The 22,030-nt window shown below is 43.9% G+C and overlaps 1 protein-coding gene across 1 annotated transcript in view; it reads left to right on the top strand.

The window, feature by feature from the left end:
- LOC126456837 (uncharacterized) overlaps window positions 1-22,030 on the top strand; it is a 332,607-nt gene that overhangs the window by 68,952 nt on the left and 241,625 nt on the right. Inside the window, exon 3 of the mRNA XM_050092649.1 lies at window positions 15,176-15,248. Within this exon, the coding sequence (XP_049948606.1) occupies window positions 15,235-15,248 (14 nt within the window). The 5' untranslated portion in view covers window positions 15,176-15,234. The remainder of the gene's footprint in view (window positions 1-15,175; window positions 15,249-22,030) is intronic.

The raw sequence follows: 22,030 nt of genomic DNA, 5'->3' as shown, positions 1-22,030 counted from the left end.
CTGATATGGTGAAGAACGAGCTTCTCCGCAGAATCAGCGAGGATAGAAATATTTAGAAAACACTGACTAGAAGAAGGGACTCGATGATAGGACATCTGTTAAAGGGGGTAGGACGTCAAACGGGTCCTCTTGGAGCAGGAGAGGCGTCACAGGATATTTTAATTTCCAGTGTCTATACTTTTACAAATAAATTCATAAAACTTTGTCAGCATTACCAGGAAGGATTCAGGATTCACACTCAATGCAGTGGAAGTTCGAAAACATAACGAAGTAATTTTTTTTACGTGTGAAATTTCATCATTTTTTCACTTACTAATGGCTGCATTTGTTGCTATAGGTACACTTTTCTTCATAAGTTAGAGAGATTCTTCGATGAATTTTGCACAGCAAACATACCACACTTACAGGTGTACGAAACTGTAGAATTTATTTAATTTATGAAAAAATGAATGAGCTGTTATACTTTAAATTTCATGCTTAGAAAAAACACAAATTTTATAGTTAGTTGCCTCAATTTTTACCACAGTTTTTAATAGATTTGGAAAATTCTAGAGTTTCATACACCTTTAAGTATGGTTTGTATGCTGTGCATAATTCATCGACGCATCTCTCTTACTTTACTTATGAAGAAAAGTGTACCTATAGCAACAAACGCTGCCATTAGTAAGTGAAAAAAAAAAATGATGAAATTTCACATGCAAAAAAAATTACTTCGTTATGTTTTCGAACTTCCACTGCTATGAGTGTGAATTCTGAATCATTCCTAGTCATGCTGGCAAAGTTTTATGAATTTATTTGTAAAAGTATAGACAGTGGAAATTAAAATGTCCTGTCGTGCCTCTCCTGCTGCAAGTCGGTCCGTTTGACGTCCTACCCCCCTTAAGACATCAGGGGACACAATGAATTTTCAGGCCGGCCGTTGTGGCCGTGCGTTTCTAGGCGCTCCAGTCCGGAACCACGCTGCTGCGACGGTCGCAGGTTCGAATCCTGCCTCGGGCATGGAGGTGATGTCCTTAGGTTAGTTAGGTTTAAGTAGTTCTATGTCTAGGGGACTGATGACCTCAGATGTTAAGTCCCATAGTGCTTAGAGCCATTTGAATGAATTTTCACTCTGCAGCGGAGTGAGCACTGATTCAGTCCTTGTGCACTGCTTCAAATCAGCACACGCTCCGCTGCAGAGTGAAAAATTCATTCTGGAAACAATGCCCTAGGCTGTAGCTAAGCCATTACTCCTCTTTATCCTTTCAAGTAGTGCTAGTCCCCCTACAAGGTACACAGGAGAAAGGCTGTGAAGACCGAGAGGTAGGAGGTGAGGTACCGGCGGAAGTGAAGATGTGAGGGCGGGTGGTGGGTGTAACCTGAACAGCTCAGTCGGTAGAGCACTTGGCCGTGAAAGGCAAAGGTCCCAGCTTCGAATCCGGGCCCAGCATGCAGTTATAATCATTAGGAAATAAATTCCATAATACTGGAGGTAGTTGTAGAGGGAGACAGGGACTGAACAACTTCCAACTCCTATTTGAGAACGTTTGTGCAGGTGCTATTCTGAAATAAAGAGGACAGAATGTTGTGACGGGCTGCTCAAACCACTCAGGGGAAAAAGATGGTTGGTTGTTGGTTTGGGGGATAGGGACCAAACAGCGAGGTCATCGGTCCCATCGGATTAGGGAAGGATGGGGAAGGAAGCCTACTATGCCCTTTCAAGGGAACCATCCCGGCATTTGCCTGAAGTGATTTAGGAACATCACGGAAAACCTAAACCAGTATGGCCGGACGTGGGTTTGAACCGTCGTCCTTCCGAATGCGAGTCCAGTGTGCTAACCCCTGCGCCACCTCGCTCGGTAGGGGTAGGGGAAAAAGAGAGAGAGAGAGAGAGAGAGAGAGAGAGAACTTTCGAAGAGCAAGATGAAAATTAATGTAGCTGTCATCAAACCGAAGGTTGGTTTGGTGACACGTCAAAAAATTGACAAACGTCGGCCAAAGGACCCGGGACAAAAGCCGTGGGCATCATATCAACAAGTGGCAAGGAAATCTCTAGAACTGTGTACGTGTTCATATGTTTTTCACATAGTTCATTAGCTGCCTCTTCAGTAGAAGAACTGGTGATGTTTTTTCATTCTATACTTGTATCACCTGCAAACAAGGACTAAATTTGCATCTTATTGGAATGCAGATGGCTCATTTATGTACCAGAAAAAACAGAGGACTCAAAACAGACCCCTGTGGCATACCATCTTTGACTGCTTGAAATTCTTAAGTGCATGTTGCTATGAGATCAACGTGGAATTGATACATTGTTGTAAGATGCACTTATTATCAGGATAAAATACCGTCCTCCACCCACTACACAGTGGCTTGAGGTGAATGTATGAAAATGAAGACTAATCTGTATAGCCTTGCATGCAACAGCCTCCGTGAGAGGAATCAAAGCTCGGAGGAAGTTGTGGAGCGCAGCTACTCCAGCAGTGTTGTGAGTAGCCTGCAACAAGCTGTTGAAATCAAACTGTTGGTTGACAGACTTTAATAGGAACGTAGAAGCGGAATTGCTGTGGAGGAATTCTGCATTCATAACGGACAAATGTCCCCGGGACAGAAATATCACGGCTTGGAGGTGAATGTTCCTAGCCGCAACCGTTGGAGAGAAACGTTAACTACGTACTAAGTCAAGCGTCCTGTAAATCTGACTGTGATTCTAAAGAGCAAGGCACTCGCTCTTCGCAGTCAACGTTTTGTGATGACAGACTGAGATGGCAGCCTTCCAGTACTCACAGATGTTTACCGAGGCTTGTCAGCATGACATATCAGTCTCCGCCAGTTTCATGTTGCGCTTGGACTCTCTTTGAACTGAACCGTGAGTTCTCTGTCGTCGTAAAGTTCCGTTTCGCCAGAGACTCTTTCACGTTTCCCCATCTATTTCGCAAAAGTGCATCCTTCAGTAAACTGTGTTACAGCTGTGAAGAACATGGGCCGTCTTCCGGGACTCATCTGCACAGATGACGTCAGTGCCGTTGAAAAGAATTCATATTTTTGTCTTTAACAGTCAGGGAGAAAATGTCCTTCCATCTGTCCCGACACGAATTACTATGGTCGAAATTATTTCAAACACAATGGATAAGATCAAGTTGCACTCTAATATTTGCATCACTGTTGTACGGATGTGAGCAGCAGCAACAAATGGATGTAAATCAAGAGTCCAATTTTAAAGATTTCCGTATTTTTTGCAGGCTTCAACACACATATTACATAGGGGGCTCTTGTGATCACGAAGTTTACAGGCAGCTTTGAGCTGGCAATGTAAAAAAAAAAAAAAAAAAATCCTCTAGCTCGTTCCTAAAAAAATGTTGTGGGTTGGCAGGATAGCCAAAACCGTGATTATTAGAGGAAGCCGAAAGGCACGCGTTTTAGCTCACGCAGGCTGGCGTGAGGTCTGGAACAGGTCAAGGAAATTAGAATTTAGAAAAAACGGACGTAGCTGGTGGAATACTTAACTTTAATCCATTAAAGATGAACGTCGCTCTTGACTGTACATGATTCAGTATCAATAGTAACTGGTAATGGCGCCTTGCTAGGTCGTAGCAAATGACGTAGCTGAAGGCTATGCTAACTATCGTCTCGGAAAATGAGAGCGTATTTTGTCAGTGAACCATCGCTAGCAAAGCTGCTTGTACAAATAGGGCGAATGCTAGGAAGTCTCTCTAGACCTGCCGTGTGGCGGGGCTCAGTCTGCAATCACTGATAGTGGCGACACGCGGGTCCGACGTATACTAACGGACCGCGGCCGATTTAAAGGCTACCACCTAGCAAGTGTGGTGTCTGGCGGTGACACCACAAAAAATCATTTGGGTCAGAGTTTTTGATAGCTCTTTTAATTCTCAGTTATTTTAAATATTTTTAACAAAAAAAAACGCAATAATTGTGCGAGACATGTTAAAGATCAGAAGCTGAAATGCGTTGCAAATAATCCTGAAAAAGTGCGTGTCACATGGCAGGTGAACGTTCCTTGTACCAAAGTCATCTGGGGATAAAACCACAACATTGGATATTTGAAACTTCTGTGACGCCACACCATGGGGTCAGTCTTGTAGTAGTCTCATTACTGATCGCTAACCTACACCATAATTAGACAGACTGTTTGTTCTTGAGCTACCAAATGTATTGTTCCAGAATATGTAAAGGACACTATAAAGCAATCAAGTCAAATAAAGCTCTTTATCGTCAGTAACATGAATGCATCTGACTCCTTAGATTTCAAGAAAGCAGCAGATTGTAACATAAACACAGCAAGTCTAAACATATCTGAAGTACAATGGGTTGTTTTGGGGAAGAGACCAAACAGCGAGGTCATCGGTCTCATCGGATTATGGAAGGAAGTCGGCCGTGTCCTTTCAAAGGAACCATCCCGACAATAGCCTGGAGCGATTTAGGGAAATCACGGAAAATCTAAATCAAGATGGCCGGACGCGGGATTGAACCGTCGTCCTCCCGAATGCGAGTCCAGTGTGCTGAAGTACAATGGCTGTGATTTGACAAACATAAGTCTCATCTAGTTAAGACCAGGAGAAGCTTAAATGAAACCGAGGCCTGGAAAGGTATCCCTGCTTTGAGGAAAGGTGTACGAATGCAGGACACAAGAAAATGCAGCTACCTGTCCCGGATGTTACCTGCGACATTTGTGAAGAAAAGAGCAAATATTTGATTGAAATGATGCAGTACCTGATAGATAATGACCACTTATAGTTTTAAAAAAACGGACTGAACTTTTCTAAGTTTTTGATGAGTATTGAACTATATCATTTAGAGCTTTTCATTGCATTTCAATTTTCAGTAAAATTTTTATGCTATTTCAATACAGTGTTTGTAATTTCCCTTTGGCACTGCATTCACACCATGCTTAACTTTCAAGTAATACACATAAGTAATGCAATTGTGACTATTAACTACCCAGTAAACTCATTTTCCGCAAATTCATGAGTTTGGCACTTAGAGCTTGTTTTATTTCAAGTCTTCATTTAGTGTAACTTGTTTTCCTGTTCCTTAAGGAAGCGATACGTAGGAGATTATAGTATGTTCCTAGATTCGCCGTTTAAATTTTTTTCTTGAAACTTACTGCGTAGGCTTCCACGAGATAATTTGTTCCTGTCTTCAAACATTTGCCAGTTGCGGTTCTTTGAGCATCTCTGCGACGCACTCCCACGGATCACACAAACCTGTGACGTGATCATGCGAGCTGCCCTTCTTTGTGTGCGTTCAGTAAGTCCTGCTTGTCTTAATTTGGTGCTGGTTCCACACCCCTGAGCAATATTCTAGGAAGGCTCTCACCAGTGATTTGTAAGCAATCTTCTTTGTAGACTAATAGCACTTCCTTAGTATTCTACCAATGAACCTAAGTCTGCGACTGAGGCTTTATGATCGTTCCATTTCATTGAATTCGTAGGATGACATTCTTTATATCGCGTATCTCTTGAATATGAACGACACAGAACTAGAAGTTGTCTAATGAGCGTAATACTGCAACGAGCTATGGAGTACGCTGTGTGGCGTAGTGTTTACCTTCACTAGTTGGTGTGCTGCGAATCTCCACTTCAAACCCGATCATCAGCAATTTTTTTTTATTTAGTATTTATGATTTCAGGAATGCTCTTGGACCGTCTTGCGTTTTTAATGTGTGTATGTTCTGAAATATTCGATATTTATATAAATAGCTGCACTCTCTTTCCAGGAGTACACTTACGCTCCGGCTGTAGGTTGGTGTCAGTACTGATCATGCTTTGAGAACTTCATTGACCCTGCCTTCGGATTTGGACTCGATTGTGGTTTCGACGTGATAATATTTTCCTCATACGCACAGCCCGCCTTCCGACTGCACTGTATTGCCTTAGCCTGGGGAGATATAAATACGTCGCCGGTCGTCCGGGACGGCGGCGCCTTTAATGTTTGGAGAAGCTATTCCTGGCGGACACTCCACGCCGCCCGTCACTACTGGGGGAGGGTGCTTTCAACACAGGGTCCCGGAAGGCATACCCCGCACTTCCGCTTGCCAGTCCGCAGGAGATACTTTTCTCCCTGTCTCACCCATGCTGCTATCTACCCAGCTATTTTTAATCCTCAGTAACGTTTACTGAATTGTTAGCACAGTCAAAGAAAATTTGTTGCGGGTTGCTTGCGTAACTTGTTTAAGGCATACAGCGAAATCGAGGTAGCCTTATGTGCTATATTCTAAACTAGACTGTTCATCAAAGTTTTCCAGATATAGAAATATATTGAGAGCTTTGCATATAAAATGCTAAAACAACACAAAAGGCTGAGGCTGATACAGTAAGAATAGGTGTGATACATAAAATGCGAGTAATGAAGAGTCTTATGTTGTCGACGTTGGACTATGATTTAGAAACAGCAACTGTTCGTGATATAAAAGACAAATTAAAACAATTATTTCTTTCAGTCACCTTTATTGCCTTTCACGGTCTCTTTCGAGGGTTTTCAGGTGGTTCAGTGGATAACATTACAACATTTTTAGAAGCTTCTCAAGCGTAGTAACTATTATTGTCATCATCAGTGACTAAAATTATAAAGACTGGATTTCTCAGACCATCAAACCGGTGCAGTACCCAATAATTATGCTGAAATATGTGCACATTTCTATCGATGTTTCGCAGAATCGACTTACATCGCACTCTGTGTCTATATACACCCGTACGTAAGACAGAATTATACCTATTTTTGTTTTGCAAACGATTTTTCTGAATCACATATGTAAAGAGTACAGTGATGTGATCTTGGAAACTAAGACTAAAGTCTGGAACAGGATGTAGCCCGAAAGAAAATTATTCTGTGAAACGTGATTTTGGAACATCTACATCTATAGGACTCTACTGCAGTTCACACTTAAGTGCCTAGCAGACGGTTCGACGACTAGACCGTTCCACTCCCGAAGAGCGCGCGGTACAAATGAATCTTTCCGTGCGAGTTCTGATTTCTCGTATTTTATCACGATGATCATTATTTCAAATGAAGCTCGGCGTCAACAGAATAATTCCACGTGGCTGGGGAAAGTTGGTGATTGAAATTTCGTGAAAAGATCTCGCCGCAAAGCCTTTGTTTTAATTACTGCCACCCTTGACTCGCGTATCATATCCGTGTTTCTGCCGCCCCTGTTTCGCAGTGATACAGAACTAGCTTCCCTTCTTCGAAGCCGGCCGCGGTGGTCTAGCGGTTCTGGCGCTGCAGTCCGGAACCGCGGGGCTGCTATGGTCGCAGTTTCGAATCCTGCCTCGGACATGGGTGTGTGTGATGTCCTTAGGTTAGTTAGGTTTAAGTAGTTCTAAGTTCTAGGGCACTTATGACCTAAGATGTTGAGTCCCATAGTGCTCAGAGCCATTTGAACCGTTTGAACCTTCTTCGAACTTTTTCGATGCCCTCCGTCGATTCTGTCTTCTAAGGATCCCATACCGCGCAGTCAATAGTATCTGGTAAGAATCCAGTAAAGAGCAGCACTTTTCCAGGTCAGAGCGAACAAGCGTTGTGTAGGCAGTCTCTTTAATATGTGTGTTGAATCTCCTAAGTGTTATTGGCCAATAAAACGAGGACTTTGGATCGCCTTCCCTGCGACACGTTCAAAGTGATCTTTTCCGTTTAAATTGTTCGCAACTGTAATCATTAGATATTTAATTGAATCAACAGTCTTTGTATTTGTGTGATTTAACGTGTAACCGAAACTTAACGGGTTACTTTTAGTGCTTATGTGGATGAGACCATATAGTTCATTATTTATAGCCAGTTCCACTTTGCGCACCATAAGATATCTTGCCTGAATCGTTTTGCAATTGTTTTCGATCTTCTGTTGACTTTACGGGTCGGCAAGCCTCAGCATCATCTGCAGAAAATCTAAGAGGACAGCTGAGGTTGTCTCCTAAATCGTTTGTACAGATTAGGATTAGTAGAGGGCATATAACACAACGTTGTGGAACGCCAGAGATCACTTTGTTGTACTCGACTACATTCCACCAGTTACTACGAACTGTGACTTTCTGACGGAAAATCACAAATCCAGTCTCACAACTTAGACGCACGCACGCAGTTTGATTAGACGTCTCTTGTAAGGAAAATGTTAAAAGCCTTCTGGAAATCTAAAAGTGTGGAATCAGTTTGCATCCCCTGTCGATAGTAGTCGTTAATTCGTGCAAGTAAAGAAATGGTTGTGTTTCACAAGAACGATATTTTCTGAGACTGGGCTCACTAACTGTCGATAGATCGTTTTCTTCGAGATAATTCATAAGTTCGAGCACAGTGTACGCTCCAAAATGCTACCGCAAACTGACGTCAGAGATATGGATCTGTAATTCAGTGAATAACTCCCAATTTCCTTTCTTGAGTATCAGTGTGACCTGTGCAACTTCGAGGTCTTTAGATACGGATGTTTCGTCGAAACAACGATAGTATATTATTGCTAAGTATGGAACTAGTCTATCAGCATACTCTGAAAGGAGTAGAAATCCAACGGCCTGAGGTTCGAGTCCCGATCCGGTACACATTTGTAATCTGCCAGGAAGTTTCAGATATAATACTTATTGTAAATGTCGTGTGACTAGGGCCTCCCGTCGGGTAGACCGTTCGCCGGGTGCAAGTCTTTCTATTTGACGCTACTTCGGCGACTTACGCGTCGATTCGGGTTGAAATGATAATGATTAGGAGAACACAACACCCAGTCCCTGAGCGAAGAAAATCTCCGACCCAGCCGGGAATCGAACCCGGGCCCTTGGGATTGACATTCTGTCACGCTGCCCACTTTTTTTTTTTTACATAATGGTGTAACAATATCAAACATAAGCTGCTTCTAGCATTCTTTTATATATATATATATATATATATATATATATATATATATATATATATATATATATATATATATATATAAGACGATGACCTTTATAAAATAAAATATTTCTGGGAAACGTAAATAAGTGGACCTTTTTTTTACATAATAATGAAAAAATATCCTGCTTCTGTCAGTACAAAACAATAACGGACCACGTTCCTCTTTTGGGCGCGTACCTCGCTAATCCCGTTATACCTCGCGTTGGTGTCGGGTACGTCTTCACGTGTGTTTGTGGATCCTCTCCACTGTCCTGGTCCTTTCTTGTTCTGATACATACAGGCAATAATTACATTCTCCTACCCGGGACACCCCAACTGGGTGGGGGATCAAGCCAGGCACTCCCTAAAAAATTTGCGTAATATGTTCGATATCTCGGATGTCTCATAAGCTGTGAGTGATGTTCTTGTAGTAAGGCCCAAAAGTCGAGCACATTCTTACTGCCGTCTCGGAAAAGATAACGCACAGTCAAACCTCGAATCCAAGTCACTGCGTTTGTCTTTGTTCGGGGATAATATGTCCTATCTGGGAGAAGTAGTATCCGTGGTTCTGTTGGTTGCGGCCCCACTCGAAGGAGGAAAGCGATCTTCACTCAGCTACCGGGGGCGGACATAATACTTATTGTAGCCTAATGAAAACATGTAAATAATGCCTGGCTATGGGAAACTTGTTGCGGAAAATAAGAAACATATCCCTCATTTACTAGCACTTGTTCTCCATATCTTTGCGAATTTTGTCCTCTTAGCGTTCCCAGAGATTGGGGGTTGATGCCGTTACTGGCAAACAGCAGAACGACATGGAGACGACCGCAAGTGTGACGTCCCGAAGCAGTGAGTCATAGGAATTGCTCGGCAAAATAAAAGCAACTTCCTACAAGTTCTCTCTTGTGTTCGTGCCTCGGCAGTGTAGTTCTCAATGGGCCTCGTGTTTGCCGTCACAGCCGTGCTGCGACGTACGAGCACCGCTGTTCAGACGTTGCGCTGTGTCTCACGACAGATTGCTATCGCTCGTGCTGCTCCCGGGGACTTGAAGCGTATCTGATGCCGCGTTGCTTGCTCCGCCGCCGTGCAGAACATCAAAGCGTTCTCCAGGAGCGCGGGGGACCCCGTCCAGACCGACCCACGGGTGTTCCGTTCGCGACCGCTGACGGCTTACCTGTGCACCAGCACGCTTCCTTTCTGTAGCTTCGCTTATCCCTCCATCACCGGACGTCACCTGCTTCTTCCGCAGGATGCTGCATGTCTCTCAAGGACAGTCACTTTGCGTCACCGATTAGCATTCCGTCGATGCTTTTGCCTTTGCTTTTCCCACATTTACATACATACTTGACAAACTATTACATCACTGCTAGTTATTTCCTTCCCTAAGAGGAAAACAACTGCCTATAGGCCTCTGTAGTACCCGCCTTTGTGGGTGAGATCGCAGTTGGCTCGGTAGCTCAGCGTGTTCGGTGAGAGGGTTAGCTCCCCTCTGTAATAAAAAGCTGAGTTAATCGATCAACAACGAACTTAAACGGATGTCTTACGACGTCCGCCCCAAGCAAATGCAACGAACGAAAGCGAACAAAAATGAGATAAAAATGAGATTTTTTAAAGAAAAAGAGAGGGAGAGAGAGAGCTGGCTGGTCTCGGTAATGAACAACTGACAAGGGAACCTCCCCATCGCACCCCCCTCAGATTTGGTTATAAGTTGGCACAGTGGATAGGCCTTGAAAAACTGAACACAGATCAATCGAGAAAACAGGAAGAAGTTGTGTGGAACTATGAAAAAAATAAGCAAAATATACAAACTGAGTAGTCCATGCAGAAGTTAGGCAACATCAAGGATAGCGTGAGCTCAAGAGCGCCGTGGTCCCGTGGTTAGCGCGAGCAGCTGTGGAGCGAGAGGTCCTTGGTTCAAGTCTTCCCTCGAGTGAAAAGTTTACAGTCTTTATTTTCGCAAAGTTATGATCCGTCCGTTCATTGACGTCTGTGTTCACTGTAATAAGTTTAATGTCTGTGTTTTGCGACCGCACCGCAAAACCATGCGATTAGTAGACGAAAGGACGTGCCTCTCCAATGGGAGCCGAAAACATTTGATCGCAAGGTCATAAGGTCAACCGATTCCTCCACAGGAAAACACGTCTGATATATTCTATACGACACTGGTGACGGCATGTGCGTCACATGACAGGAATATGTTGTCGACCCACCTAACTTGTACACTTGGCGAATGGGTAAAAAGATTCTTCCACCTTGCCTGATTTTGGTTTTCTTATGGATGTGATAATCACTCCCAAAGAAATGATGAAAGCATAAGAGTTTGTCACGTAAACTGTAACAAATGAATGGAACAGTTTCACAGTCGGAATACATCTCACGTATTTAATGCACTCTCGTCCAAAGTAGCGAACACTCAACTGCCAGCCAGGGAGCCTCGTTAGCGGGAATACTCTCTCTTCCGTGCGCTGTAGTCGACTGACGTCGAGTGTTTGGATGTTTGTTTAGGTGTAGCGTCCCCATACTACGGCGCAGTTACCTCGCATCGGACGGACAGATAATAATTGTCTGAAAATAAAAAGTTAAACTTTTCACTCGAGGTAAGACTTGAACCAAGGACCTCTCATTCCGCAGGTGCTCACGCTAACCACGGGACCACGACGCTCCTAAGCTCATATAATCCTTTATGTTGCCTATCTTCTGCATGAACTACTCAGTTTGGATATTTTGCTTATTTTTTTCACAGTTCCACACAACTTCTTCCTGTTTTCTCGATTGATCTGTGTTCAGTTTTTCAAGGCCTATCCACTGTGCCAACTTATAACTAAATCTGAGGGGGGTGCGATGGGGAGGTTTCCTTGTGAGTCAAGGAATCAACAACGAACTTCAACGGGTGTAATGTGACGTCCGCTACGACCAAGTCAACGAACAATAACGAACAAAATGCAAGAAAAAAAGAACAACAAAAAGATCGCAAACGCACGTTTGTGCGGTGACGCTTGCCTCACAGTCAAGCCGGTTCGAATCCTGGTGGTGGAAAATTTTTACTGCCAGTATTCGACTGCTAAGGGGAGGAGAAGTGGAGGCGTCAAGTTCCTGATCAGCAATCTTTGCGCCAACCAATGTCCTAGATTAAATTTCCAACGTTCTCCGCAGTGTCTCATGAAGTGTGGGCATGTGGAACTGTTGATCACCCGTCGAATGGGGCGTTAAGCTCGGCCGCTTGTTATTCGAGAGCAGGGTGTGTGCCGACACCGGCTTTCACCCTATTCCTTCACCCACAACAACACAACGCCACACGAGCATTCATCGCAATCCTCCATACAGCACAGACACATACTTCACTACACCTGGCTAAAAGTCAGGTTACTTTCAGAACATGCTGTTATAATAGCTCCATACTTAACAACCATATACAAACGGATGCTCGTCGAAATATTCGTACCTAAGGACTGGAAAGTTGCACAAGTCATACCAACACCCAAGAAAAGAAATACGAGTAATCCACTGAATTACAGACCCATATCACGAATGCCGATTTTCAGTGATATTTTGGAACGTGTACTGTGTTCGAACATCAAGAATCATCTCTCAGGTAACGGTCTATTGACACACAGCACGGATTCAGAAAAAATCGTTCTTGTGAAGCACAAGTAGCTCCTTATTCCCGCGGAGTAATTAATGTTATTGACAGGCGATCTCAGTTTGTTTCGATATTTCTAGATTGTTTCGATATTTCTAGATCTCCAGAAGGATTTTGACACCGTTCCTCACATGATATTTCTAATCAAACTGCGTGCCTACGGAGTATTGTCTCAGTTCTGCGACTATATTTGTGATTTTTCTGTCAGAAAATTCGCCTTCATAGTACCTGACGTAAAGTCATCAAGTGAAAGAGAATTAGTATATGGCGTAATAGGCCCTCTGCTGTTCCTGATCTACTTAAACGATTTAGGAGACAATTTGAGCAGCCCTCTTAACCCTGTGGCGCGTAGCGTCCACTACATTGGACAGCTGTTAATGGTCGCTGCTTTGGCATCTTCAATCAGTCGTGAGGCTGCAAATGCACACAGTTCACTGCAATGGGCACTCCCTACTGGAGTTGTGTCCTGCATGCGTGTTCAACCTCATGACTGATTGAAAAAGCCAGAGAATTGACCATTAAAAGTTGTCCACTGCAGTGAAACTCATGCGCCACAGGGTTAAATTGTTTGCAGATGATGCTGTCATTTACCGTCTTGCAAAGTCATCACATGATCAAAACCAATTGCAAATGATTTAGTCAAGATATCCGTATGGTACGAAATGTGACAGTTGACTCTAGATAACGAAAAGTGTGAAATCATCCCCACGTGTGCTAAAAGGCTCCCGTTAGATTTCTGTTACACGATAAATCACACGAATCTAAAGGCTGTGACTTCAACTAAACACTCAGAGATTACAACTACAAATAGCTTCAACTGTGGAGACAGCGAACCAAAGACTGCGATTTACTGTCAGAAAGAAAACGCAAAAGATCTATTAAAGAGACTGCCTATATTACGTTTGTTCATCATCTTTTGGAGTTGTATCCGCATCAGACAGGATTGACGGAAGACATCGAAAATTTCAAAGAAGGGTAGTTCGTTTGGTATATTGCGAAATACGGGAGAGAGTGCCAGGGATATGGTACGTAGATTGGGATGGCAATCATTAAAACATATTCGTCTTTCGTTGCGGCAGGACCTTCTAATGAAATTTCGGTCACCGATTTTCCTCTCGGAGTGTGAAAATATTTTGTTTGTGCCCATCTACATAGGGAGAAATTATCATTGTAATAAAATGAGAAAATAGTGGTTAGCACGGAAAGATTTAAGCCTTCTTTTTCCAGCTCGTTGTTTGAAAGTGGTATAGTATGGAAATAGCTTGAAGGTGGTTCGTTGATACCTCCATCAGACAGTTAATTGTGAATTGCAGAGTAATCATGGAGATGCACATGTGGAGATCGCATTTCATACCAGGTCGGAAGAAGGCAATCGTAAACCACCTCCACTCGGACCTTGCCCAGAAGGGCGGTGTAGGATTGCTGTTAAGTGCTCCCCTACGTTCATTCCCTCAGTTTGGGGCTTCTTTGATGTGCAGCGATACGATTTCCAGTATTCCTTAATTTGTTTGTGCGGTCCTTACGCAAGAAAAACGGTGGAGGCAGTAGAATCTTTCTGCAATCTGTCGCAAACGCTGAGTCTGTAAACGTCTTTGATAGCGCTTGGTAGAAAGATCTTCTTTCTTCGAAGGAGAATATATTATCTCTATCGTACTGAAATAAATTAAAGGACTAAAATGAATGGATCGAGGAGCTGATATAAATGAAGAGGCAAAGACAGGGAATGTCAACAGTGGAAACAGTTGAAATACGCCAAGTATGCATTGTGATGAACAACCACGGCCAGCTGAAAATTTATACCAAACCGGGACTCAAACCGAATTTTTTTTTTTTTCGCAGCTTACCAGTCTTGTGCATTGAATGTATGTGTCGAAACTGAATATAAGTCTCGAAGGTAAAATCGTCGCAGTTTATTACATTTACCAACTGTCAAGTACAGTGACGTGAACCATAGTGATAAAGCGTACAGACCGTCGGTCTTCCTGAATGTCGCGAGTAATTCACGCCATAACGATCCTACTTTAAACGACAATTCTGTTTTCTGACGCGATTTCTTCGATGGCGCCCTCCCCATACACGTCACAACTGTTTCAAACTGCCTCCGCTGCCTTCACTACGGCGTTAAATCCAAAGCGACGAAAATGTTGCAAACGTTATACACTTTCCGTATGACTCTATATTTTCTAAAGCTTAAACAACACTCCTCATAGCCTTCAAATAATCTTATGGAGCATTCAGTGGACCTGAGCACCTTACCAGTGATTCAGTCTTTCATTGTCACCGAGCTGCCCACGTATCATTTCCTAGCACAGACACACAGTTTCTCTCACGGTGTGGTTGATGACAACAGCACTAAAACATTCGATACATTTCCTTTCTGCAGCTGAGAATATCCTTCTGTCACCGGCCGTCACCTGCTTCTACCGTAAAACGCTGCGTGACCATTCATTTCAGCAGTCATTGTTCCCACAAGGCCCCGTAAGCGATTGCAGCGGGAAGACCCCATAATTCATAGTGTTATAGAACGTATCCTCTGCCATGCACATCACAGTGGCTTTCAGAAATCTGACATATACGTAGACGTAGAATTACATTACAGGAAATCTACTGCTGGTTGTAGCTTGTAGACTAGCGACGATATTGCTGTTTGTGGCTGGAAAGTGATTTGTTGTATGTTGTCCGCAGGTGTCGCGTTTTAATTCACCGACGAAGAGAGAACCCGGAGAAGGAGAAGCAACTACATCATGCTCTGTAACACGTAAGTAACTGCGAATAGCTACAAATATTAAACAGTGTTAGCCATTTTAGCGTACCATTGATGTCCAGGGGGTTGAGTCATCGACAGATGTCACCAGCTGACATGGACCTGAGTTACAGAGCAGCACGTAGTTGTGCTCGTAGGCGGCAGAGGTCAGCAGTTGACAGACAGTGCTGGCAGTCGTAGTCAAAACAATGTTGTAAAGTTATGCCTGATTAATATTTAATGTATTTGCATAATTATAATTGTTTTATACGTGTACTAATTAGCAGTGTGAGTGTTGTATGAGTGAAGAACAGAAGTAATTTTTTGTTTATTCACGAAGTACCAGTTAAACTATACAGGGGATTTACTATAATTAAATGTGCAGTCAGTTTATGGTACTAATAAATCGTGAGTAGAACACAAATTAATCGGTAATTTCAGAAGGAGTAATTTTATTTTTGATACTTTTCTAAATTTATTTATTTAGCAATCACCATTGAAAGAAATGTTTTACTATGATTGGTCATTGAAGTAAAGCGCGGGTTAGCGCGGGATAATACTGCAACCTGATTAGCTGTTTGTGATATCAACCAATCAGAAAAATGCAGGCTGGCGCCAATCTATGCTGGGAACAAAGCCTTTGGTGTGATCTAGGCGGGTTGAGGCTGAGGGTTCGAACTAGTAACATCTCGTTGAAAGGAGCTCCGACGAAAGTACTGTAAAATCGCGGAAAAATGCTAATTACGAGTTCGCGAAGTAGTACAAAGTATATTTAAGTGAACAGTATAGTGGAAGTCGTGTGGAATTTCGGACGGAATATCAAAATGATTGCTTTTGACTGTTAGTTAAAACCGTGTGGCGTGCTGTGCGATCTAAGACTGGAACAGGTATTACGTGTAGAGCAGAGTGCACAACATTTGAGCGAGCATTTTCATAACTAAACGATCTAGTGAACTTCGGTAACGGGTGTAAATACCACAAACTGGCGACGTGTGTGATTGTAGTGTGCGTGTGAACTTTACATTGTGTTGCCACTTAGTGCGGGCTTGGCAGTATTAACTGTGATCTTTATCGTAAGAATACACCTGAAAATTTACATTGCCAAGTTAAAACTTTTATTTCAGTAGCTAGCCACATCCCGTTTACCGGACAATTCTATGTATGTTGCGACCTGCAATAGACAGTAGTGGTCTAGTATTTTCTACGACAGCTTTTAGCTAGACAAATGAACATTGCTGGACATTGGCAGGGCGGTACAAAAGTAACGTGCAGCGCCACAGGGTGGACAAAAAATGGAAACAACAACAACATAATACATTACAGTGTCTTAATATGATGTATGAAACCCGTCGGCATTCAAAACAGCTTCCAGTCGTCTCGTGATGAATTAATACACATCCTGTATGGTTTTCCTTCCTGCAAAATGGTGGCAAATTCAGGTAACGGTGATGCACGTGATTGGCAATGAGGCACCACTCTCTCCACAGTAGACCACAAAGCCTGAGTACTTTTGAGATCTGGTGACTGGTGGCCACTGAAAATGAGACAGTCCATCCTTGTGCCCACGAAACCAGTCGTGGATGATGCGAGCTGTGTGAAAAAGTGCCCTGTAGTCTTGAATCACAGCATCGCCTTTGGGAAACAAAAGTTTTTCCATGAGAAGGACCTATTCGGCCAGATTGGTCAAGTAATACTTGACAGTAATGCGACCCTTCAGAGTAACCATAGGCCGCCATTGAATACAATTATATTTTTTTAATAATCGGTCGTCTGACTGGTTTGATGCTACCCGCCACGAATTCCTCTCCTGTGCCAACCTTTTCACCTCATAGTAGCAATTACTACATACGTCCTACATTATTTGCTTGATATATTCCAATCTACCTCTTCCTCTATACGATACTTTTTACAGCTCCTCTAGTACCATGGAAATTATTCCCTGATGTCTGAACAGATGTTCTATCATTCTAATCCTCGTTGATTCTGCAGAGATCTCCTCACTCCTTTCCATACAGTTCACCTAACTTTCACTATTCGACTGCAGCACCACATCTCAGATGCTTCGCTTTTCTTCTGTTCCTGTTTTCCCACAGTCCATATTTCAGAACCGTACAGTGCTGTGCTCCAAACGTACATTCTCAGAAATTTCTTCCTCAAATTAAGACCAATGTTTGACACTAGTAGACTTCTCTTGGCCAGGAATGCCCTTTTTGCCAGTGCTAGTCTGCTTTTTATATCCTCCTTGCTCAGTCCGTCATGGGTTATTTTGCTGCCTAAGTAGCAGAATTCGTTCATGTCGCCTAATTCGTGATCCCCAATTCAGATGTTACGTTTCTCTCGTTACTTTCGCCTTTCTTCGATTTACCCGCCATCCCTATTCTGTACTCAGCAGACTGTTCTTCCATTCAACTGGTCCTGTAATTCTTCTTCACTTTCACTCAGGATACCAATGTCATCAGCCTACCGCATCATTGATATCCTTCCACTCTGCATTTTTATTCCACTCTTGAACTCTTCTTTTACTTCGGTCATTGCTTTTTCAATGTATAGTTTTAACAGTAGGAGCGAAAGGCTACGTCCCTGTCTTAGAACTTCTTTAATCCGGGTTCTTCGTTCTTGGTCTTTCAGTCTTAACATTCCCTCTTGGCTCTTGTACATAATGTATATTACCCGTCTTTCCCTATATCTTACAGTTATTTATTTAGGAATTTTTCTGACTCTCCCAGCCTTTTCCAACTATACCTCCTCCTCTTGTGATTTTTGAACAGAGTATTCGCTATTACAAGCTGAAATTTATTGCAGAACTCAGTTAATGTTTCTCCTTTCTCATTCCTACGACAGAGCCCATATTTTCCGTAACCCTTTCTTTACATACTGAATTACGCCTTCAGTATCCTCATATACTTTCTCCATCTCTTCATCTTCTGCTTGCAACGTCGGTATGTATGCCTGAACTATTGTATTGAACTGATTCTCTGTCCTTCCTGTTTTTAACAACCCTATCATTGAACTATTCACAGTAACTGACTCTCTGCCCATCCTACTCCCATTATACCATTTCCTTTTCGGTTGTTATTATCCTATACTCGTCTCACCAGAAATCCTTGTCTTCTTTCCATTTCACTTGACGGACGCTCATTGTATCTAGACTGAGCCTCAGCATATCCCTTTTCAGATTTTCTAGCTTCCCTACCACGTTCGAACCTTTTCTCATGGCCGCCTCCCCCATGTCAGTCCCCTCCGGAGATACGAATGAGGGACTAGTCCGGAATCTTTTGCCAATGGAGAGAACTTCATGATACTTTTTCAGTTACAGGTCATATGTCCTGTGGATACACATTATGTGTCTTTAATTCAGTGGTTTCCATTGTCTTCTAGATCCTCATGCCGTTGATCATTGCTGATTCTTCCGCCTTTTAAGGGCAGTTACCACTCCAAGGGCAAGAGAATGCCCTGAACCTCTGTCCGCTCCTCCACCCTCTTTGGCAAGACCATTGACAGAACGAGGGCCCCCAGACCAAGTGTGCATCACGACGTGGCTGCCTGAATCATCGTCCAATCCCCGACCATGGTACACTTTGCCAAATGTTGGGAACATTGCGAAGCAAAACTCATCTGACGAAATGACCTTTTTTCATTGCTACGTAGTCCAAATTTTATGGCTTCAGCACTACGTTTTCCTGCTACGGTCATTTGCATGACTGATGGGTGGTTTTGGAGTTACGTCTCGCCGTGTAATTCCCTAATTATGGAGCTCCCTTCACGTTGTTTTGGTGTTGGCAGTGTTCGCGACTGCGGCATTTAGTTCCGCAGTGACGTTTGCAGCTGTCGCCCCCCTTATTTTCTCGTCGTTATCCTCTTCACTGCCCGTCCGCCGCGAGCACTGAACACACTCTTTCGTCCGCGTTGTGACTTCGCTGATTATGTCTTTCCCGTTTACCGAGCGAGGTGGCGCAGTGGTTAGCACACTGGACTCGCATTCGGGAGGACGACGGTTCAATCCCGTCTCCGGCCATCCTGATTTAGGTTTTCCGTGATTTCCCTAAATCGTTTCAGGCAAATGCCGGGATGGTTCCTTTGAAAGGGCACGGCCGATTTCCTTCCCAATCCTTCCGTAACCCGAGCTTGCGCTCCGTCTCTCATGACCTCGTTGTCGACGGGACGTTAAACACTAACCACCACCACCACTCTTTCCCGTTTCCCTGTATGCGGTACAGCTCTCCGATACGGTGCCTCTTGAAACACCAAACACCCCGGCTACGTTCGTTACGCAAGCACCCACCATACGAACACCAATAATTTGCCCACATTCGAATTCAGTGTCTCCCACATAACGCGCTCGCAACTACCCAGAACACTATTCTGACCATGACTGGAACTCGCAACGTATTGGGAGCGCTGCACGACCACCGTTCGCCGCCAAGTACAACAGCGCGTCCGCAGTCTTGGCCAACATCTGAATTTATCTTCAAAAACGCATTACTCGCTCTGTTTAGGTCTTTTTGTCCAACCCCTGCAGAAGTCACATCGAATTTGCATTTGTATCAAACCTCATACGCTGCTTCGTACACTACTGGCCATTAAAATTGCTACACCAACAAGAAATGCAGATGATGAACGGTTATTCATTGGACAAAAATATTATACAAGAACTGACATGTGACTACATTTTCACGCAATTTGGGTGTATAGATCCTGAGAAATCAGTACCCAGAACAACCACCTCTGGCCGTAATAACGGCCCTGATACGCCTGGGCATTGAGTCAAACAGAGCTTGGATGGCGTGTACAGGTACAGCTGCCCATGCAGCTTCAACACGATACCACAGTTCATCAAGAGTAGTGACTGGCGTATTGTGACGAGCCAGTTGCTCGGCCACCATTGACCAGACGTTTTCAGTTGGTGAGAGACCTGGAGAATGTGCTGGCCAGGGCAGCAGTCGAACATTTTCTGTATCCAGAAAGGCCTGTACAGGATGCGCAACATGCGGTTGTGCATTATCCTGCTGAAATGTGGGCTTTCGCAGGGATCAAATGAAGGGTAGAGCCACGGGTCGTAACACATCTGAAATGGAATGTCCACTGTTCAAAGAGCCGTCAATGCGAACAAGACGTGACCGGGACGTGTAACCAATGGCACCCCATACCATCTCGCCGGGTGATACGCCAGTATGGCAATGACGAATACACGCTTCCAATGTGCGTTCATCGCGATGTCACCAAACACGGATGCGACCATCATGATGCTGTAAACACAACCTGGACTCATCCGAAAAAATGACGTTTTGCCATTCGTGCACCCAGGTTCGTCGTTGAGTACACCATCACCGGCGCTCCTGTCTGTGATGCAGCGTCAAGGGTAACCGCAGCCATGGTCTCCGAGCTGATAGTCCATGCTGCTGCAAACGTCGTCGAACTGTTCGTGCAGATCGTTGTTGTTCTGCAAACGTCCCCATCTGTTGACTCACGGATCGAGACGTGGCTGCACGATCCGTTACAGACATGCATCTCGACTGCTAGTGATACGAGGCCGTTGGGATCCAGCACGGCGTTCCGTATTACCCTCCTGAAACCACCGATTCCATATTCTGCTAACAGTCATTGGATCTCGACCAACGCGAGCAGCAATGTCGCGATGCGATAAACCGCAGTCGCGATAGGCTACAATCCGACCTTTATCAAAGTCGGAAACGTGATGGTACGCATTTCTCCTCCTTACACGAGGCACCACAACAACGTTTCACCAGGCAACGCCGGTCAACTGCTGTTTGTGTATGAGAAATCGGTTGGAAAGTTTCCTCGTGTGAGCAGGTTGTAGGTGTCGCCACCGGCGCCAACCTTGTGTGAATGCTCTGAAAAGCTAATCATTTGCATATCACAGCATCTTGTTCCTGTCGGTTAAATTTCCCGTCTGTAGCACGCCATCTTCATGGTGTAGCAATTTTAATGGCCAGTAGTGTATTATTTTTGCTTGTTTCGACAGATAGTATCTGGTGAGGACATTGTAACGTGGCACTGGTCTGCGAGCGCAAACAAACGAGAACGTAAGACACTCTGAGAGGTGAGCAGGGGTGAGGGGAGCAAGCCCCGCCTCCCAGAGCTCGTACTCCAGACCCTTTCTCAGTGCTCTCTAAGAGAAGAACTGACACACTGTCGTAGGTCTCACCGACCCTTTCGATGTTGTCAGAAACGTACTCGAACCCCCTCCTCCGTGATGGACCAGAATTGACCTCTTCACGGATTTCAAAATACGATACGAAAACCACGATTAATTCACAATCCATAGCAAAGCGAAGTACACAAGACAGTCAGTAAAGGCTACTCCCCAAGTGCTTCCTTAGGTTGGCAGTGTCGTAAACGCAATAGTTCAGGGCTGACATCTAGCCGTCATAGTTCAAAACAGTCTTCACTGAAACCTGCCGGCCGAAGTGGCCGTGCGGTTAAAGGCGCTGCAGTCTGGAACCGCAAGACCGCTACGGTCGCAGGTTCGAATCCTGCCTCTGGCATGGATGTTTGTGATGTCCTTAGGTTAGTTAGGTTTAACTAGTTCTAAGTTCTAGGGGACTAATGACCTCAGCAGTTGAGTCCCATAGTGCTCAGAGCCATTTTTTTTTTTTTCACTGAAATCTGCCGTGGTAAAGTGTCCGCATAATAATGCCACAAGGATAAGGTACAAACCTAACTTGTGCAACACGTTTACCTCGCCATATCTGTTTAAAATTCTGCTGCCTGAAACAGACGCCTGTCATGATTTTATTGCTTCCGTAAGTTAAAAATGAGGTAATGGTGACGATATT

The sequence above is a fragment of the Schistocerca serialis genome, chromosome 1 (assembly GCF_023864345.2).
Source record: "Schistocerca serialis cubense isolate TAMUIC-IGC-003099 chromosome 1, iqSchSeri2.2, whole genome shotgun sequence".
NCBI lineage: Eukaryota > Metazoa > Arthropoda > Insecta > Orthoptera > Acrididae > Schistocerca > Schistocerca serialis.
Note: the sequence above shows the minus strand (reverse complement) of the source record. Positions and strands in the feature narration are given on the sequence as shown.